The sequence below is a fragment of the Larus michahellis genome, chromosome 21 (genome assembly GCF_964199755.1).
Source record: "Larus michahellis chromosome 21, bLarMic1.1, whole genome shotgun sequence".
In the NCBI taxonomy this organism is placed as follows: domain Eukaryota; kingdom Metazoa; phylum Chordata; class Aves; order Charadriiformes; family Laridae; genus Larus; species Larus michahellis.
Genome location: NC_133916.1, coordinates 763201 through 784544, shown reverse-complemented (window position 1 = coordinate 784544; position 21344 = coordinate 763201). Strand labels below are relative to the sequence as shown.

Here is a 21344-nt window from a genome sequence, read left to right as displayed (position 1 = left end):
TCTTCAGTTTAATGCTTCAGAGTGTCTGGCTGAAGTTCAGGGGCCAGGCAACAGGCACATTCTCTGCACTAAGGCAACAATTTTTTTCCCTGTTCCCATTCATTCGGGTGCTACATACCACGAACATCTAGTACTTAAGAGCTTTGGAGCTCCCAGCCTTAATGTTGGTGCTGGAGGCCTGTGTGCTGGGGACCCCTGCAACGCCACCTGGGGTATTTTTGCCTTGGAAGCTCCATAGGTGATGAGTTCCTGGAATCCCATCTGCTGGGTTCTCTGTTTCCGTGGGCCCTTTACTCCCATGTCTCAGTTTTTTGGCAAACCCAAGACGTAAATTCCTGGATTCTTCCTCTCCGATTGTCAGAGTCTCTGTATGTGTGCACACATCTGAGTGTTTTTGCCATCTAGCTTTCTTTACAGCTGGTGGGAGCCACGTGGCTAATGGCACATCTCCCTCTGAAATCCCACTCGAGGGCACCTTGAAGTCCATATAGAGACATCTTGTTAGCAGTCTGAGGAAAGTGTGCTGAAAACCAGGAGAAGACAACCCAATGCTGCCCAGCCTGCACTTCTACCAGCCTGTGCTTAAGCACATTACTGATGTCCGTGCTTTCAGTGGGATGGTCTGTGTGGAGAAATGCCCACCGAGGAGGTACGGTCCTCTGGAGCAGGATACCCTCTGTCAGGGCAGGTTTCCCCATCAGTTTGTTTCACAGTTCAGGTTCTCCTTTAACACAGAGTGCCGTGTGATTAATCTGCTGCCACTCCACTTGCCTTTGGGGACCTTCCTTGCCTTGCCTGCGCTCAGGGATGCACCAGCCTTTGTCCAACGCTGCTGCCGCCTTCCAAGAGCCTGGGGGAGACTCCAGGCTGGCAGGTGGATCAATTGCTTTTTCATTATTTGCTGCTTGATCTAAATCTGTCTCAGCTTGAAAAATCTCTCACTCCACCTGGATTCAAGTGTGAGCTGCTTGGCTGAGCACAGGCAGCTCCCACTGCCAAATATTCTAGTGTAAAACAAGAGGGAGCTGGGAGTGGAGGAACAGCCAGGCTCTAGGGCAGTTTGGTAGGGGCTTGCAAAATAGAATCCAGCCCAAGATGGATGTTTGTCATTGGGATGAGAACATACAAACATTTCAGAGGAAGGGGAAGGGAGGGGAAAGATGTGTGATAAAATATGTTTGCTCCTTTGAGCAAATGGGAAAAAAAGAGAAGGACGTTGCCCGCAAGAAAACTTGGTTTGATTGTGACTCTTAGGACAGAAAAGAAGCTGAGATCAAAATCAGAATCTTACAGGAGGAATTTCTCCTTGTCACAAGAAGAGAAATTCAAGTCCAGATGGTCTCCTCTATCAAATGTTATGGGACAGCTTCAGATCATGTTGCCCTTCCTTCACTTGGCACTTCCAGTGCAAGATGGTGCCAACAATTTTGGTTCCCTTTGGCAAATCGAGGGTTTGGATCTGGAGTCACTCTGTAATTGCAGCAAGAGGTCCCACAGGAAACCCTTGTCCCGTACCTCTGTCTGCTGCGAGGGCACAGCGTGGGGAGAGAGGAAATGCTGGATGCTCGGGAAGATGTGAGCTCCCTGGAGCTTTGTCGGGGGTTACGACAGGACACCTTGTCTCAGCTCGGACATGCTGAGCAGTTGACCACTATCACCCAAGTCAGGCGAGGAGGCAGAATAGAAAAGCAATCACCTGCTGTGTTTATATTTGGCTCTATAGTGCTTTGTTTGGAGGCAGAGTGATAAAAATCATCAGAAGGAAGTTCTTTGTTGGTGAGAAAATTACGAGCAACCGAAAAAGAGAGTTATAAAAAAATTTGCTGTCCAAGCTGAACTCTAGAGTTGTTACCCAACCACATGGCAATAATAGAAACAAGAGAGTTGGAAAGGTAAACACTTGAAAAGACATTCCTTTCTTCCATCCTGCCTTTTTTTTTTTTTTTTTTCTCTCCTGGTAAACAAATTTTAACAAGTGGAATTGCAACATCTCCAGTGTTTGTCAATTTGAGCTCAGCCCACACGACGTTATATTCTGCCCTGTAAATTACAGCTGGTTTGATAGCAGCTCGAGATATTTGGTTCCGGGCTATAAACAACCCTCTTGTCGTGCAAAAACACAAGAAATCTTTAAGCCCTTCCCATTCCCATTGGAGCTGGTATCCACCGCTGTCCTCAGTAAGAGCAACGAGCTCTGAGATCGCTGTATCTCCCTTTGCAGGTCAGTACCATGGAGCGAGGCTGGTTTTGGGCAATCGTCCATGAGAGTGGCTTTGCCCAGGAAGGAGCAGGACAGTCATTGCTTTCTTGTGGGCTGGCATGCAGGCTGTTTGTCAGTTATGCACCTCCATGAGAAAACAGTGGTCTTTTTGCAAAAGCAGTAGTCACGACTGACCTGTGGCAGGGTGGCAGGCACTTTGCCCCGCGTGCTCCTCCAGCAGCACCAGTGCCACCACCTGCAATGGGACAGGCTAGCTCTGCTGTGCCGGCGGACCCACACTGTGTCTTGCTGAGGGGCGACATAAATGGCAGTGGCTGTGGAATACCAAACGGCCACGATCCCCCAGACAGGCCAGGGAGGGATGCTTCATCTTAGTTTGCGTCTCAGGTGATGAGACTTTAGAAGTACACCAGACAAAAACCCAACCCTACAAGTGTCATTTGTGCCCCACAAGAAAAAGCACAACAGTTTCTAGAAGGAAGATTTTCTGTCCACGCCAACGATTTCTTCTCACAAATTGGGCATAAATGTGATTTTTTCCAAATCATCCCCGCAGCACTCCTAGTAGAATTCATTTCATTTTCATTTCACTTCCTTTTCTATATATTTTCCCAGGGGATTAAAAGATCCTGTAGAACGGTCTTGCACCGGGCTGAGAGACAGCACAGGCATTAGCACTGTGAGCTCCAGCCCTGGAAACGCCACCCCCGAGGGGACAGGGCACCTCTGTCATTTGTCTTACGCACAAGGGAAAGCGGGTTGAGCTAATGTGCTAAATACTGGTCAATAAAGGTCCTTGTCTGCATGAATAAGGGAGTAGACAGTAAGCTGTGAGGAAAGGGAAATTATGTTACATCTGCATTGCACGTTGGTGAAACCGGCTCTGGAAGACTAAATGTATTTCTGGTACCCACATTGTTAACTGAATGTTGATAATTTGGAATGGGTGCAGAGAAGAGCAATAAAAATGATCCGAGGGCTGGAAAAAACTAGGTTTGAGACTTAGAGAACTCAATCTGTTTAGCTTATTAAAAATAAGATCAAGGGCATGAGTGCAGTGTAACATATAGGATTTTTCCTCGTTAGAAAATGGGTACTAAAATGGTTCTGTGATTTAGTGGAGAAAAGAATAATAAGAACAAATGTCTGAAGTCAAAGCCAAAGAAAATTCAAATGGGAAATATGAGCTTTTTTTTTTTTTTTTTTGTTAACACTAAGGATGATTAACCACTGGAACAAACTACAAAGGGAAGTGGTGGATTCTCCGTCTCTTTCATTTCTAATGACTTCATTTTTTTCTTCTCAAAAAGAACAAATGTAAACATTTTCCATCGGTTATTTGCATTAGATGATTTGAACCAAGTTCAAATCTGACATGATATGAATTGTCCTACTGGGCCAGGCATTGCCATGATGAATTTCCAGCCCTATTGTGGCAAAATTGTCCTTTTTCTCAACTTGGCCGTGGCTAAGTAGAGAAACCTAAATCATAAAACCTAAACCATGGATTATTTCCGGCAGTGAAGGACCAGCATGAGACTTGTCTGGTGAAAAATAAAGCTTGATCAGAAGTGACATTCTCAGGGGTTCATTGGAGTGCTATTTGCTTCTTCCTCAAGCGCCGGAGTGGGAAATTCACTTTTGCCAAGGCAGCATGCTCGGTCCTCAGAGAGAAAAGGCACTTTTCCAAATTGAAAGGCCCATGAATGGGACCCAGATGTTCCAGGCAATATTGTTCTTAGTAATAATGAATTGCACATGACTGGCACTCCCCGCCAACACCAACGTTACCAATAGCTTCTCAGAGAGGGACTTGTCTACTCCCTTGTACAGGTGAAGGTAGCGATGCACGGGCTCATCCTGACACCCTGATCTACCAGACTGGGTTTGGTGTGCTGGGAGGCGCTAAGAGCCACAGGCGTCAGCTGAAACTGCTGGTGCTCAGCTCCCCTGGAAAGCAGGGGCGAGATTCCTGTGCAACCTGCTCTGGGTGACCCTGCTGTGGAAGGGGGTTGGACTGGATGATCTCCAGAGGTCCCTTCCAGCCCTACGATTCTGTGATTCTGTGATTCTGTTTGCTCTCAGGCAGGGACAACACTGAAAATCAGTGGCCCCTTTTGAAAGTTTTGGCCAGAGTAACACCAGAAAAAGGACCAAAATGGGAATGGGAACCCAGGAGTCTTGGAAACTAATTTTGTCCTCTAGTCACTAAACCGTGCTGTCAGAGAGAGCTGCATCATGTCCTACGTGATAAAAACTGTAAGAAAATAAATTCTATAAATCTCTTTCATCTACTGTCTTCAGTTCTCCACACATTTAGTTGTAAGGTCTTGCTGGGTGACCTAGGAGGGAAACACCTGCAGATGAGTGGCTTGTCCTCAACAATAAAACATCAGCTGAAATTCAAATGCCTGAATGCAAAGTGATGTAAAGGGGGGAAAAACGAGTGATATATGAGCATATGCAGTAACAGGCTCTTAGACATCTACAGGAAGGAACTCTTGAGGTTTAGTAGCTGTCAAAAAAGCAAATCAAATGATAGGAATGACTACAGAAGAGAAAATGGGCTACAGAATGGCATTATGCCATTGTGTAAACTCATTGTTCATTTTTGGTTTTGCTACAGTGTGCGGTTCTGGTCTTTCCACCTCAAAGGTGCGGAGGAACAAACAAGCATCATATGTAAACAAACTTCTGATTGTAAACCAGCTGACTGGGTGGGAATGGAAAAGCTGCGACGAGGGAAGGGTATGACAGACAGTAATAAATACAGAGATGGCACAGACCAGGTAGAGACAGAGTGCAAGAATTAGGGGACTTTAAGCAAAACTAACTGGCAGTGGCATGAAAACAGCTTTCCCAGAGTCCTTGTTTTCGAAAGACTTGTGTGCAGGCAGACAAGGGTCAGGGCCAGATAAGAGGAGCGGAGCATCTTTTTGTGCATTATGGGGCCAAGTTAACTCAGTGGCTCCAAGCTCACCGCACGTTGGGCAGCAAATGCTGGGTCCTTTCGACAGCAGGATGTTCAGCACGGCAGGAATGTTTGAGTCAGTGGGGTTTCCAGGAGCTAACACTCCCTGTGGACCCAAACAGAGAAGCATCTGGGTTTTGACATCATTTGCTCTATCTTAAGGGATTCCCTGCCATGTGATGAAAGTAAAACTACTCACAGGCTTTCCCTAGCCCAGGTCCATCATTCCAGGGCTCCAGAGAAGCTTTCCACTGGCCTGCCTAGAAGAGGGCACCCTGCCTCCGTGTCCCGTCCACCTCCCGGCATCTCTGCTGAGAGCGCTCACAGCTCCTTTGGCGACACCAGGAAAGAAGGGAACTGCAGCCCATTTCAGAGGTGCGTCAGCAAGGACGTGTCTGTGGCGCTGGGGGAATTCCTGGCTACGGTTCCCAAATTCGCCCATGTGAGATTTTACCGGAGGCGTAATGGACCCCGCTGGGGGCGAAAGAGGTGCTGTGATTCCTAGTTTGGGAGTTGACTTTCTGCTGAATTCAGCTGACAGAGGAGATGAGGGACGCTAACGAGAACTGCTGTCACGCACTTTATCAGCCTGTCAGCACAGCAGCATGGGGGTTTCAAATGCTCACTTGTAAATGAAAAATCTTTTGTGCCTGAGAAGATGCTTTTTGTAAAAAAGGATCTTTTGCTTCATACAAATCATTAGCTGAAAAATATTCCGGATTATTTCTGCTTGTAGATGCTAAAACACATTCTGTCAGACCGGGAGTGAAGATCTTCAGTATCCTATTCCCATGAGCCACCCTGATCAAACAAGCCATCTACCTCCTACCATCAGCAGCCCAGTGCCAACATCACAGCACACGAGGCCCTTGTTATCAAAGCTGGGGAAAGGATGGCGCCAATTAGCGAGACTCATAGATTTCATGATGAGTGATTTACACGAGGCTCTGCTTGCTGAACACCCTGGAGCCCTAGTTAGAAACCTGCAGCAGCAATAGATGGGAATAAGATCAGGGAATTCCTCAACAGAGGTGTAATTTATTAGCAGAGACTGAACCCCTTAACTTCTTCCAGATTGAGGCATGTACGTTCTGATGTTGGTGTTTGTGTCCGAGCGGGATGATCAGCCGCGTCTCTCCCAAAGGCCCAAGGTGTGCGGAGGAGGAAAAGCACATCTCTGCACCTGGGAAGGTCATGCCCTCAGCTGTGGTCAGCTGCGTCCATGAGTATTAATCAGGCTGTATATGAGAGACTCCCCCGTGCTCCTCACATCTGCCCTCGGCTCTCCTCCCCCAGGTGCTCATTTTAATACCTCGCAGGCTAGAAGTTTCCCGACGTTTCTGGTAGCAGCCAGCTCTTCTCAATCTACGTGCAAATTCCGACGCTTGCAGAGGAATGCACATATGGATCATCTGCGTCCCGGTAGGGAAAGTCTCCTGGCAAACTTTACTGCCTAGCTTGGCTGGCTTTCGGGAGCATTTGCTGCTCGGCTTGGTGGGTGACTCCGAAGCAGGGAAACATCCCTGGTAGGGGCACAGGAAGAACGCTGGGTGACTTTCCACTGGCTGGGCGCTGACAAGGGTATGCATAGAAGCATGGGAGAGATTTATGGGGCCAGTTCTGCCAAACACTTGTGATCCCACAAAAATTTAGCATCGTGTCCCACAGCGCCTGGCAGGATCACACATGTGTTCCCTTCCAATTGTCTGTGGTGGGACATTATTCTCTCCCTTGTGACCTAATGGTCAATGACTTTTATTTCTTGAGCTTGCCTGTTTAATTAAGGAGTTGCTTCTCACCCAAAGTATGGGATAAGCCAGAATGAAAGCAGCATGCCTTTGAGACTGAAATAAAATCCCAAATGTCAGCTCACCCTCCGTGCTAGCTATTAAAGCTGAATGAAGTGGTTGCATTATGATGGTCATGGGATGCCCTGTAGAATGAGCACTATTGTGGGTGAAAACTACTTATTTGACATTTCTCAAGTTGCTTTTAGCATTTCTCCTAAATAAGCCTTTATGCTTTGTCTAAACAGCTGAAGTTGGTGCTTAATAAAACTCCGGACTGTCCTTTGTCCAAGCACTTTCTATGCTAGATGGCTTCAGTAAACACTTTAAATTTTGAAAGCGAAATAATTGCTAAACTTTCACTAAGGCACCACATGCTGAGGTTACTTAACACCCTGGTATCAATATGTATTACCAAACCAAAAGGCAGCATTTCATGTAGATACAGGAGCTCTAAAGTAATTGGCAATCACACCTGAACTGGCTAATCAACACCAAAAAAGTAACGACTAGCTAATTTGCACATGTAAACTTCCTTTTGAAAGCTCAATAATATACAAGCCTCTGTAGATAGGAAGGACGCGCCTCCTGATGTAACTGCAAAGACGCCAGTTTTCTTTCTGATTACGGGCTGCAGAGGGCTTTAGCGCGTCCCACTGCCCGTGGAGGAAACATTGTCCTCCTGGACCAGGTCTCTTCTGAGAGCGACACTGCTCTCTACACTGCTCCGAACGCTGTCAGTAACATGTTTGTAATGCAAACCGGACAAGAGCATGCACCACGGGGCTGTGATCACTGCAAAGGGCAGCTGATCTGCATATATAACACAGCCAGGCAAATAAGCGTGCACAGGCTTGGACAAGGTGTTGACGTCAGACCTCTTGTGTGAAATCGTATTTGGTCAAAAAGTTTTCTCAGTATATTTTCCAAGGGGAAAAAAAAAAAAAAAAAGAAAAATTTTGACCTGACTGCAAGTTGTTGCAGGTTTTTGGTGGTTTTTTTTTGGTTTGTTTTGTTTTTTTTTCCTTTATTTTTGTTTGTTTGGTTTTGTTTTGTTTGTTTTTCATGTTGATAGAAATTCCTGTAGTTTTAACACAGGGATTGGAGGGGGGAGTAGAAATTAGAAGCTTTTTATTGCTTGAATCTTCAGCGGGGAAAAAAAATCTGCTTTTTGTTTCCAGATACTGATTTTTAATATTTTTTTTTTAATGCAAATAATTTTTTGAAAGGCATCAGGGAGCTTTTTGGCTCTTCAGCGAAAAGGACAGAAAACATGAAAAGCATCAGAAGTGGCAATTTTGGCACTTCATATCGAATAGCAGGGATTCCTTGACTCTCGTGAACAAAACCTGCCGCCCTTGCAGCAAAAAGCTGCTCCTGGGGAGCGACCGGCAGGTCTTCCCACGGGAGGAGGGTCCCTTTTGCCAGGCACGGTCAGCACCTTGTCCCAGCCAGAGGATGCCACGGCTGCGAGGGAGTAACAAGCGGAGAAGGCTTACAGCACCACGAGGCTGCTGAGGTTCTGGAAGGCGTAATCAGGAATGTGCCAGATCTGGTTGAGAGCCAGGGTCATGGCTTGCAGCGCTGGCAGGTGGTTCAGAGCTCGGACAGGGATCTCCGTCAGGGCATTATCATCCAGCCACAGGTGACGCAAGGAGAGCAGCCCCTCAAAGCTCTTCTCGGGCACCACAGAGATAAGGTTTGCATCCAGGCGTCTGAGTGGGAAAGAAACAGGGTGGGGATAAGTGAGAGACGGATCTAGCATTGCTTTACGTGCCCGCAGTGTTATGCAAAGGGAGTTTTGATGCTGAGGCGGGATGGATTGATGGCCAGGGAGATTGAATTAGGCTGTAAATAGTGATTAGCATAAGGAGGTCTCAGTGCAAGGCTCCTGCCTGTGCTTGGAGATGTTTGACCACTGCCAGTTCCCTTCTTGATGGCCATTTAGTGCTGCCGACTGATGGCAGCTTCTTAAACAAAGTGGTTGGGGTAAGGCCTTTCACACGGACCCACCAGACGGACACTGGCCAGATGTGGCTTGCAGGCACCCCCCTTAAAAATGAGCATCAAAGCTGCATCCCCTGGGGCCGGGCTTGCTGTGGATCGGCCTGAGCCGAGTTACGGAGGCACAAGCTCATTTGGGGTACCCCACCGCCCACCCAGACCCATGGCTGCGGGACGTGCAGGACAGCCAAACCGTGTGGCCAAAGCCCCATTCCGGGAGAAAAGGATTTGTCTGGAAACGTGAAATATGTGGCAGCTCTGCTTGGGGTCCCGTGTTTGATCTGAACAGTCAGAACTACCTGCAAAAGCACCGCGAACGAGTCAGACCATGTGTCATGGCGCAGGAATTAAAGCCTGTGCTCTCTGTATCGCACATGTTCAGGCCTTTCTTTCTCCTTGGTTTGCCAATTCCTTTTTTTTTTTAATTATCATGGAAACCTTAAGGCAGTTGAATTTAAGGTTTAATTTGGTGAGAAACTTTAATTTTTAAGACTTGTTTTTGTTCCAAAAGAGAATGAGAAGCCAAAAAATATTAAGCTTATTATGAAAAAAAAAAAAAGGTTAAAAAACCAGGTTTGGGAATCATCTGTCTTAAAGTCTCTTATTTAAACAATAGTGAGCAGGATGTGTATAATACAATGTGTTATCTGTAGATTTTAAAATCAAAATATAAGAGCAATACACTTCAAATTTGGATGAAATACCAGGAACCAATTATTCCAAGAAGAAAGGAAATTCTGATTTCCATCCACAGCCAACAGTGCTTAATTTATTTTTCCAAGCTATCTAAGAGAAAGATCTCTGAATTCAAATTGCAAGGAGAAAGCCCTTTGCCTCTTATCAAAGCACGAGAGAAGGAAGTTCTAACAGAACTGTCATGGCCCAGCCCTCAAATCAACGATCCTCCGTAAGGTAATGTGGTATAGAAATTAGTATTTTTGAGTTCATAAAGTAATATTTTTGATGAAAGTTGAACACTGGAGCTGATCCCCAGACACTGTTCCCCCCTGGCACCAGACCGGTGTCTGAAGAGCACAGATAACATTTCCTAGTTCACAAACCTGTACTTCCAAACCAAACCTTGTACCCGTACTTCCTAATACCCTCCAATAAACTTCTAGTCTGCAGGAGGAGACCAAATGCCCCATCAGATGCACGGAGCAGGGAAGACCCCAGGTGCAAGCGGAGCTGTGGGGAAAGGGTGGTGTTCCTGGGTGAAATTCTTGGATGGTCCTGGAAAACAAACCTTTTCCTGTGCCACAGAGAAAAGCATTTTCTGCACTGGTTGTTCTGACCTGGATGGACAAAGATGGAGCTCTGTAATGTTGAGCAGTGCAGTCAAACCTTCCTGAGATCTCCCTTGGACAACTGTCCTTTAAATGCAGTGCACAAGTCTTGCTACATCACTTCAAACAGAAATGACACCCCAAGGTGGATTAAATAACTATTTCATTACTCCCATTTTGCCACATTAATGTATTTTTCCAAAGTGCAATACGCTTTCATTGCTGCAAAGTGGCGTTTTTTGGTGCAAGGCTGCTCAGCTGAGAGTTTTTAAGATAAAGAGCAGAAAAACAAATCCTGCAGCAGCCCTGGGTAAGATTAAAGACTCTATTTGAAAATTTTCATCAAAATGTTTTGGGACAAACAAGAACTTTTTGACCAAAATTAAAACTTGTGTGGGAAATGTCAATCTTTGCTTAATTTTTCCATTCCTTCTTCAGCATAAGAATTCTGTTAGTTTTTGGCATCATAATCTGTTTTTCAAAAAAAAAAAAAAAAGTACTGCTTACTTTTCTCAGAGACATTCTTTCATCCAAATCCCTATATGTTTACTGAAAATTGTTTTAAAGTGAATGCTCTGTTTCAAGTTTAATTAATTAAAGAACAGACAATGAAAATATCCGCTGAGAATAATTATCATTTTTCAAAACCAAATTAAGCTTTCAGAAATGGAGATGCTAAAACAGAGCCAAGGGCTGGTACACCAGGCTGACCTGCCCAAGACAGGGATGGTTTGTGGCAAGGGAGCGAGGTGGACCCGGGCCCTGTGACTGTCTGAGCTTTGTGTCCCACTCTGTTCATGAACTTGTGGTGAAGCCACAGACGTGAGCCACGACGGTGTTTGGCCTCAGCGTGATGGTGCCCCGGTTAGAATTATAGAATGCGTTGGGTTGGAAGGGACCTTTAAAGGCCACCTAGTCCAACCCCCCTGCAGTGAGCAGGGACATCTTCAACTAGATCAGGTTGAATGGGAAACCATTAATGCTGGTGGATTTGCTCCATGGCTATTTAGCATATGGTCAGGAAAGGCACTTTTTTACATCCATGGTCCATAGGTATGGGAGAAGTGCCAGTGAGTAGCATGGGTCCTTGGTGGATTTTTTTTGAGGTACTCGGACACCTCCCTGTCTTTGTGAATCCCTATGGTTAGTACAGGGGCAAGAGTTGAGATTCATCTGAGTTTGTTAATGCTCCTGTGTGGCTTTGGACATGCTGCAGCTCCAAGCCAGGCTCTGCCCCATGTCTCCACACCCTGCCGTCAACGAGGGGTCACCTCTGCGAGACTAAAATGAACCCCAAGTCTTCTCTCCCCTCGCCTCCGCAGGGGCTGCCCAGTGGCAGTGTGGCATGTTGTGATGAGTGTGGTCAATGTCCATGAGACACTGGAGAGCAGCGTGCTCGGGGAGTGTTGGTGAGCTCCAGCCACGTAATTGCTGCCTTAATCTGCTCCAGAGCGTGACAACCAGACCCCAGCCAGATTCCTCCGTAGAGTGAAAGGGAGACTTTCTGCTGGGTACCACAAGCTGGACAAGGGCCTGAGCAACCCTGGAAACAGCAGCCTGCTTGGACCACGGCACAGCAATATGCACCTATCTGGAGCCAGTATAGTCAAAATTAGGAGCAAGGAAGTGTCCAGGCGAAGGCATTTCACACGCAGCGTGACAGGCAGGATTCCTTATGTGCCTTTGCAGCATTGACAAAGGAACAGGGAATATGGACTAAGTGATGGCTGCGTTCCTGGTACCAAATGGTCTCCGGGTTGTTTAATTTCTCCTCAGGGAGCTGCCGGCTCTTTCTGGAATAGAGGTGCATTCTTTCTAATAAAAGCTGTGCATGTGGGGATTGCTAATTGCTATGGCTTTCAGACAGCTCTGCACTCTCTTCTGGAAGGAGAAACGCTGAAGTTCTTGGCACGGAGTTGTTAGCAATTATATCAATTATACTAAACAAAAACCAACCCAACAGTTCTCTCCTTTCTTCAGTGTGTGACTCTGGCTCCGTAAGTGTTTTGTGTTATGATTTATACCTAAGATAATTGGGCTGATTAGTGGGTAAATGGGACGGTGCAGGCTGGGGCTGGCTCCTCACCTTCCATGGAGATGTTTTAATCTTTATTTCACCAAATCACTCAGTTAGTTTTTCTTAAAAGCATTAACCTATTTATTGCTTACAGAGGAAGATGCCTCTTTCATGGAGCTGCTGGGTGGCTTAGGAGCGGGACTTCATCTCACACCTGCCGTCAAGCAGTGCTGTAGGTCTGGAGAGCGGATAAGACTCACAGTGGTCTCCAGATGTCTGCACGGACAAGATTTCTAAGTGACTTCACAGGCTCAAGCAAGACACCGCAGAGCATCATCCAGTCTGTTGCAGGCAAAAGGAGCTGACTTTAAGTGGGGGATTCAAGAATGCATATGAAAGTCACCAGCTGCTTGAAGGTCTCAGCTTCTGGCTTTAGATCTGCATCTACTGCTGATGGCTATGGGGCTTTTATATGACTTCAACATGACACTTAGCCAACAGTCCTAAAAGTGCCTGGAATCACCTCAGATTTTACTGCGTTTTCTGCTTTAAGGACTACAGGGATGGGGAGAGAGGGACCTGCCTGGGAAGAGCATCAAAAGTCCCTTGGCTTTTGTTCTGAGGCATTGCCTATGTCATCTTTGTTCCCTGAGCAGATGTCCATGCCTCAGCTGAGCCGTGGTGAGAGGAGCAAGTCAGCATCAAATGCAAGATTGTCTGAGCCCCACCAGCTGGTGCCTTTGGTGCTGCTGTAGCCAGTGGCAGCTCTGGGGAGCCAAAGGAACCTGTGTGGGGTGGGAAAGGGAAGCCTTTCCTTGGGCGGGGCAGTGTCAGGTTTTGTGTGGGTGCAGGGTTAGGAGCCCAGGGTGCCTTTGAAGAACCACTTCATTGCTTTGGGCATTGTCTGTTGGGAGGAACTGCCTGCCTTCTTGCAGGATGCTAGGTTCAAAAACATTCCTAGAAGGAACCAAGCAGGGAGGAAGTCCTTTTCTAATGAGAAAAGGCCAAAAGTGGGAGATTACTCCTTCACAGTGTGCGGAAGACAAGCCAATGCAATCAATACAGCCACTCGGGACGTCCAGGTGGTGGTGGGGCTATGAGCAGTTGCCAGTGCAGCAAGCCTGTCATAAATTTTGTATTAATTCTGACAGATCAAGCTATAATCCGAGATCTTTGATTTCCTGTGCCACAGACCCAGCAGTTTCTAAGAACTGTCTTGTTCCAAGAACTGCGTCAGAGCATTTCAGAGGATGTACAAGTGTGTTTCCTAGACATCTGTAAGTACATGCATCCTGCTGTCTGTAACATGACTGGCAGAAGTGTGCAGCAGTGGCTAACCAGAAACAGTCTCTCTGTTCCCTAACAGATGTGGTGCAAATCTCAGGCTGTGACCAGCAGAAGCAACTTTACCCGTATCTTTCCAGGTCCGTCTGGCTAGGGAGTATTTACAAGGGGAGCTGCAGCCTGGAAACCAATAAAAAGCACAGTGCCATGCTGTCAGGAAACATCCTGTCTTTTGCTGCTGTTCTCCCTCCCTTGCACCCAGAGCCAATAATAGCTGGCTGTCTGGATGCCTTAGACAAACTACATGCAGTAGCTGGCCTGCAGTATGGACTCTGTGATGTTCCCCCACTGGCCCCACCCCAGTCACAACAGGACACTGGGCTATTATTTGCCTTGATAAAGTTGGAGAAAACTTGCCACCAAAGATCGTAGGCAGCATCGAGTGGTACTGGGCTGGGTTGTTCTCTCTTCAAACCAGGGAGCTCCCCTGCATCTTGACCATCTGCCAGCAGCAGAATATGGGGCATAAAGAAAGGACAGTCTGGAGAGCGCGCTGTGACCCTCGAAGGAGTGACGACTGACTGACCTGGCAGCAGTGGGAGGAAGAGCTGGTTACCCACCCCTCCCTGAGACTACCCCATCCTCGGGGAGAGATGCTTGCTGTCTTCCCCGGCCCCAGCGTGCATGTGTGTCGGCTGCGCAGAGGTGATCTCACCAGAAACATCTAATTGGTGCCTTCGGGCAATCATGTCTCTCTTCCTGTCTGAGTTTATCTTGAAAGGCTCGATTGAGTTACCTCCTATCCCATAATAGGATCTAAGTTCCTTGTAGTAACATAAGAAGGAGATGATGTCACTGCAGCTAAACTCCTCCAATAACTTACTAATGACTGGGGCCAACACCTCAGCTCCTTTGTCAGGCAAGACTCCCAGACGCACTGAGTCAGTACCTGGCTTGTGAGCTCCCGGGGAACTCGCCGTGCAAGGAGCTGAGGGCACAGCGAGGGAGGATGGCTCTGGAGATGTGCAAAACATCCTGCTTGAAGGCACTCCATGCCAGCCTGGCTCTCCCTCTGCCACACTGCCCCACAAGCCAGCTCCACACGTGCTGCTCTTTCTGCTGGGCACAGCACCCAATGGGGCTTGGACACACAGGGGCAGGAGGTTCTGGGTCCCTGAGCCTGCCCAAATTCACCCAGGCGAGGAGCAAGGGCTTCTTCCATCAACTGTTACCAAACGGGACAGGAGAAAGGCAGCTGCGGACTTCAGTGCTGACCTCGAAAGTGGGAAATGGTTCAATTTCTACTCTGCCTATCATGTCCTTGTGGTCATAACGTACTGCACATACAGTGGGAGAGTTGACCTGTTGGAGCAGGTCCAGAGGAGGCCACAAAGATGCTCAGATGGCTGGAGCACCTCTGCTATGAGGACAGGATGACTGACTTGGGGTTGTTCAGCCTGGAGAAGAGAAGGCTGCAGGGAGACCTTATCACAGCCTTTCAGTACTTAGAGGGGGCTTATAAGAAAGATGGGGACAGACCTTTTAGCAGGGCCTGTAGCAATAGGACAAGGGGTAGTGGTTTTAAATTAAAAGAGGGTAGATTTAGACTACAAGAAGAAAATTTTATGATGAGGGTAGTGAGACAGTTGTACAGGTTGCCCAGAGAGGTAGGAGATGCCCCATGCCTGGAAACATTTAAGGTCAGGTTGGATGAGGCTCTGAGCAACCTGATCTAGTTGAAGATATTCCTGCTTATTGCAGGCGTTTGGACTAGATGGACTTTAAAGGTCCCTTCCAACCCAAACTATTCTATGATTCTATGAATGACACATTATTGAATAGGTAAAACATTGCCTTGTAGACCTGCTCCAACACCCGGTCTGCCTGCCCCTGCCACAGAAGAGTTCACAGCCCTCAAACAGGACTTGCCAGAGTTCCCTAGCTCCATTTCCAGACTGAAAACTCTTGTGAAAACCATCCCCGACAGTCAATGAAGACACAAACGTGTTCCCAGTCCCTTGGCTGTGGAACAGGACCTGCTGGAAAAGTTTGCAGGGCTCTGTTTGGACTCCAATGAGTCTTCACTTCTGACTTAATGGGACGTGTACCTCTGGGAAGCCCTCCATGAGGGATGCTCAGGAAATGAAATCAGAGCAATACCTAGACTCCACACAAAGTGCCTTTGCTACAAACAAGAGGGCTTTGTTATCCCCAGTTGCAGACACCTCCAAAACCCCTCAGGTAAGAACCGTGCAAGAAGGATTGCCAAAATCTCTGTGCAGCTACAGAAACTGCTGACAGTTGGGCAGCTGCACTCCACCGCTGCGCCGACTCCCCGACCAGCCCTCTCCTTGGCCGCCTGGCATTGCCCCCCCTTGCCCATGGTGCCAGGCACAGGGAAATGGCGAAGGTACAAAAAGCAGCCAGAGGCTAAGCAGAGTGGCTCAAAGGCCCACCAAGCAGTGTGGGTCCTGAGTATTTGCTGGGAAACATGGTGTTTGTCAAGCACACAAGCTAGCTGGGAAAGAGAAGGGAGAGCAGCTCTTGGGGACATAAGGGACAGGGCACACTGCTCTCTGGGGATAGAGGCTCTGAACAGGTCATGGCACCTCGACAGATCCTGTGGGCCAAGCATGTACTGGGACATAACTGCCAGCTCACACCTTGACTGCACAGGGACCAGGGCCAGGCCAGGTGCATCGCAAAGTCCCTGTCTGGTAGTGGGGACATGCAGGGGTGTCACAACGGGGTTCATGCCTGCCTTGCTCCATCCACTCTCCACTCGTGAGCTGACATGGAGATAGGGCTCCAGATGTCCAATCTGTGGCGTTTAACTCAGGCAGTCACTGCTAGACTGGTGGTTATTTTGTTTTGGTGGACGCTTGGGTGGGAGCCTCCTCCTTTTGAGGTGCTGGACTGTACCCTGGTGTGTTCGATTGCCTCCCTGTGCTGGGTGAGCACCCATAGGATTCCCCGTGACCTTCAGTGCAGCCAGCTTTGGTTTAGAAATTAAATGACCCTCACCCTTATAGCTCGTAGACTATACTGGGGAGAAACACTGGCCTTTGCTGAGAGCCTTGAGCCTTGATGATCATGCATGTGGTGCGTCACTTCTCACTAAACATGTGTGACCCACAGCTGGACAGATGTTGTCCTGGAGAGGAGTCCACAACAGCTCTCCATCTCACCAGGGTCTGAGGCCCTCTGGCTTGGTCCCTCCACAAGTTACTAGGCTGTTTTAAACAGCATGGCAGCCACGACTTCCCCCTGAGCCAACACAGGGATCTGGGGGACCCTCCCCTGGCCCCTCTCTGGCTAAGGGGCTCCTTCATTGGCCAGACACAGTAGTTTTTGAGCCACACCACAGCTGCAGGGCACTGGAAAGCTCTTCTGCTCTACCTGGCAGCAGGGGCTGCCTTGGAGGTGTAACACTGAGTCATGAAAGCAGGACATGGTCTGTCTGGCTGTATTTGGAGCTAGCTGTCCAGTGCCCCTACTCTGCCACGGGCTCAGTGTGGCCCTGGAGAAGTTGCTTGGCTTTCCTTTGCCTCCTCCTTCCTCTGTATGAAGGGAAGAGTAGCCTTGCCTGGCATTGCAAGGGGCTGTGAAGGGAGCTGCCTCCCCTCGAGGGCAGTTAGCGCTGCAGATGGCTGTTAGGGGACAGATTGCTTGGACCATCTACAGCCTGGCCTAGCAGGTACCTCACAGATCACGACGTTGAGCTTCTACTGCCAAAGACACCATGTCTGATAGAGCCTGTCGTGCATGGGGCTGGCTCCTGATGCTCCTAAAATTTTGTTTATGTGTACCACATCACTTGGCTAAAAATTAACTTGATGTTTATCCTACCAACAGAGCCAGTGATTCCTCTGCCTTACTTCATAAAGGGAGACAGTTCTACACTTTTGAACCCTGAGTCTTGCTAGACTGACTGTGCTTCCATCTACCTTGCCATGGGAGAAGCTCCTTGAAGTCCACAGGGTTATGATAGAGGCAGAGAGTTACAGATGAGAGCAGATTAAGGGCCGTGGCTGTGTCTTGCGTAGAGGACTAAATGCTGCATAGTTGGGTGCCAGTTTAAATACGTTGTTCATTTCTTACTTGCGTTCCTGTCTCCAGGTTACCTGAAGCTTCTCTGTGGTTCACCAGGAGTGCTTACACATTCAATGCATGTAACATCTGGGACCCATCTTCCTTTTGCACTGACACATCTACTGTATGTAACATCTGGGCCCCATCTTCCCTGCTGTGTGGCTGTATCTACTGTACGTAACATCTGGGGCCCATTGTCCATCTTCTCTATTGAGTCGTCACTAGGGAAATGCAGCATGCCCTGGATACTTGTGTGTATAAGCGAGTGAGTTAAGGTTCATGAGTCCCCATAATAAAGGTCAATGGAAAACACATTGGAACTTAATATATGACTCATATGCAAGTGTGTGTGTGTGTGGATTGTGGATGTGAGCTGTGATTATTACTTCTTTAGTGTCTACAATGTTCTAGGCACTAGAAGGGCAGTCAAGATAGCGTGTGTCTCCTCCTGAAAGCTGTTACAGCCTGAGCTGGGAACTGAAAGTGCGTATGGGAGGGATATGAAGATGGAATTAAGTTTCTGTGTTTGTCAGTCTCTTTTGAGGGACATTTGCTCATTGAAAGGTGGGTACTGCAATCATTGCTGTGTGGGCAGAGAAAGGCAGGAACAATATAGATAAGCGACCACTAGTTTCAGCTTGATGTGAATGATCTCTTGAATGTTTATCCAAATGGAATTCCTGGTTGCCACACTGGATTGCTAGCAGTCAATATAGAAAAGTCCGGAGGTGGCTACAGTACATGATGGGTACAGCCACGTAGGTATAACCTCTGCCAAGCTGCTGAAATACAGCTCAAGCCATCCATCCTGTGCTATGACCTCGTCACTCGGGAGCTCAACTGGTGAATGCTGGAGGTGCTGGGGCATAGCAAGGGTGTCACTCACCATCACCCCCTTCTAAGTGGTGCCTACCACTCAATGAATGTGAAAATTAGAAGGTGAAGTGTCAAGAGAGGAATTGACTCAGGGGATCATCATGAACATGATGGCCCAACTCAAAATCACTGGGAGCTGAAGAGCCTACTCTCTACACGTTTCAGGAAAGAATTTCAAAAGCTGTAAAGGTATGAAACTGCTGCTTTTTACACACGGTGTACACAGATGAGGCAGCTGACTCAGTCAGGGGTAGTTTCAATATCTGCTGACACCATTCTTGGGAGAATATAGTAATTTATGCAGACACCTATTCTTCTGTATTATTTGCCAGTTCAGCCACACAATAAAATAAGTTAGAGTGACTGAAGTTTGCTAAACGTTTAGCTGTTAGTCTGATAAACAACATGACACACTCATCTTCCTGGGACATGAATCCAGGGATCCTTCACAACATGGACACTCATAAGCATGAGCCATATGGAAATTTCCCCTACATAAACCTCACAACATCTCAGTGCTCAAAGCCGTGGAGCAGTGGATGAAGGACAAATGGAGGCAGGGATTTAGTGGGTCACTGCTAAAGAGAACTGTTCCTTGAGGAAGACACATTCAACAGCTTGTGTGTGGTCTTTAAATTTTCCTCTCAATGAAAGCTATTGAGGTCATCGCGGTGGGATAACCACATTGCATTTCATGCTTTTTTAGTGCTAAGCAGAAAAGGCTCTAATCTGACCATCTGAGTTCCTCCCACCAACAGGAAAAAAAATCATGTCTGTGATGTACAGAATATCCATGTCAGAAGCCTTTCTCGTTTCTGACTTGTCCCCAGAACAATGGTTACAAATCCAAATCCCTCCAGCTCTGGAGTGCAGAGAAATTCCTCTCTGGTTAATGGGTAAGCTGCTCCTTGCACTTGTATTTTTGTGCAGGATGATCTCCTCTGATAGCTTTCTCTGAGGGCTACACAAGTGTGGGCTGGGTTCTGTGCACGGGGCCATGGGGGAGGAGAGGTGTGCAGCTCTGCTTTGGTACCCAAGCTCTGATGATGTGTGTTAGCTTGGTGATGTGTTTTCACCAGATAAAAGTGGGGGGTGGGGAGAGGGGTAGGAAAAACACATCTCACCCAACCTTATTCACACAGAACTTGAAATAGGGCCTTTCCATAGCCAGAGGAGAAAACCAGAGTCCTCCAGGGAGCGACTCATCCCCCCAGACAGGGCTCTGAGATAACAGAGATTATTCACCCTCTGGAGATGCTCATCATTTTCCACTGCTGACTAGCTGAGATGAGTAATACCTAGATGGCTACAGTTAGAGAAGACAAATCCACCTGGTCTACCCGAGGGAGATGTGGCCACAGCAGAAACTTACCTGAAGGGAAGGAAGGTTGTGTAGTGAGGCCATGGAGGGTGACTCAGCATTTGATTTCCTTCCCGGTGGTATCTTAGGATCTCCCACCATGAGGGAAGGATCTAGCACTCCTGTTATAGCAGAAGCACGGAGACACCAGCCTCCTGGTCCCAGCCACTCAACTTCCCAACTTCAAACCTGGCCCAGGCTGCTCTGTTGTAATGCCAAATGCCAGTGCGGCTGATCCCGCTGCTGCTCTTTGACGGCTGCAACAGGGAGGCAGTGAAGCTGCTTGCTGGGGGCTACCAAGAACACAGTGACCAAGCCATGGTTTTCACCCCTGTAGAAGAGGGTGATACATTTTCTGCTAAGTGGATTTGCCAATGGCTTTTAAAAATGTATTATTGCTCATCATTGCAGTAAAAATGCTAGTTCTCTTCAAAGGTACCACGGAACACTCCATAAAGAACACGGGGAGACAAGCTGAATGGCAGAGAAAACTGTGGAAGGTCCAGCCAGGCACTTTGTTTTCCAGTCTGGGATACTCTTGAACCCAGACTGGGGATTTTGATCAGGCCAGTGTAAGCAGAGGAACAAGTCCAGAATCTGAATCTTGGATTTGTATTTTAATGCCGCTTTTTCTTCTGAAACCTGGTCTGATATTGCCAAGCTATTGCTGCCAGTCCTGGTGACAAGCACAGACCTTCAGTGACAGCTCAGATTGGGTCAAATGGAGAAGAGAGCTAGCAAGTGGCAGGTTGGATGACAGTCTGTGGTACATGGAACCAGAAAAATCTTGTCTGCTCAAAATCTATGCCAAAAAAGCAGTAACTCCTCTGAATTTGTTTTTTCATTCATGAACCAAATTATGAGATGTGGCCATAGAGGAGGAGAGCCTCAGTCCCTTCCAGGGACATCAGCCCATCTGAATCCGAAGAAAGGAAATGCAGCTGTAACATTTCCTCACTGTCTGTGCACTGGCTCAACTATACAACTACCGCTTGCCATTTTTCAGGTGAATCTCAGCTTGTGCACAGTACACCTGGGAGGAAGGGTCATGGCATGTGGAGCCAGAGATGCTCCTGCTTCCATACAGCCAGCGAGGAACACTAAGAGCAGCCAAACTTCAGCAAGGACTCACCACACCATGGCTACATCCCTGCATGAAATTACCTGCAGTACAGCCAGACGTGTGGCATGCCTGACTGCAGTGTTCACTTGGATGTGGTAGATATCTACTCTTGGCCCCTCCTAGATTTTCTTCTTTGTAGAAATGCCATTAAACACTTGAAATGCCAAAATGAAGACCTAACTTTGGGAAACAAGAATGGGGACAAAACTCCTCTGACTTAGCTGTGCTCCTCTCCAGAGCTGCCTGCTGAGAAGAGGTTCCTCAGGGAAAAGAGAGGATTTCAGAGATGAGGCAGGAAGGTTTTGAGCAGCAAGTGTCCTCTA

The 21344-nt window shown here is 47.6% G+C and overlaps 1 protein-coding gene across 1 annotated transcript in view; it reads right to left on the bottom strand.

Moving 5' to 3' along the window:
* LGR6 (leucine rich repeat containing G protein-coupled receptor 6) overlaps nt 1-21344 on the bottom strand; it is a 149053-nt gene that overhangs the window by 38814 nt on the left and 88895 nt on the right. The window contains exon 5 of the mRNA XM_074564168.1: nt 8479-8694. Coding sequence (XP_074420269.1) covers nt 8479-8694 — 216 coding nt within the window. The remainder of the gene's footprint in view (nt 1-8478; nt 8695-21344) is intronic.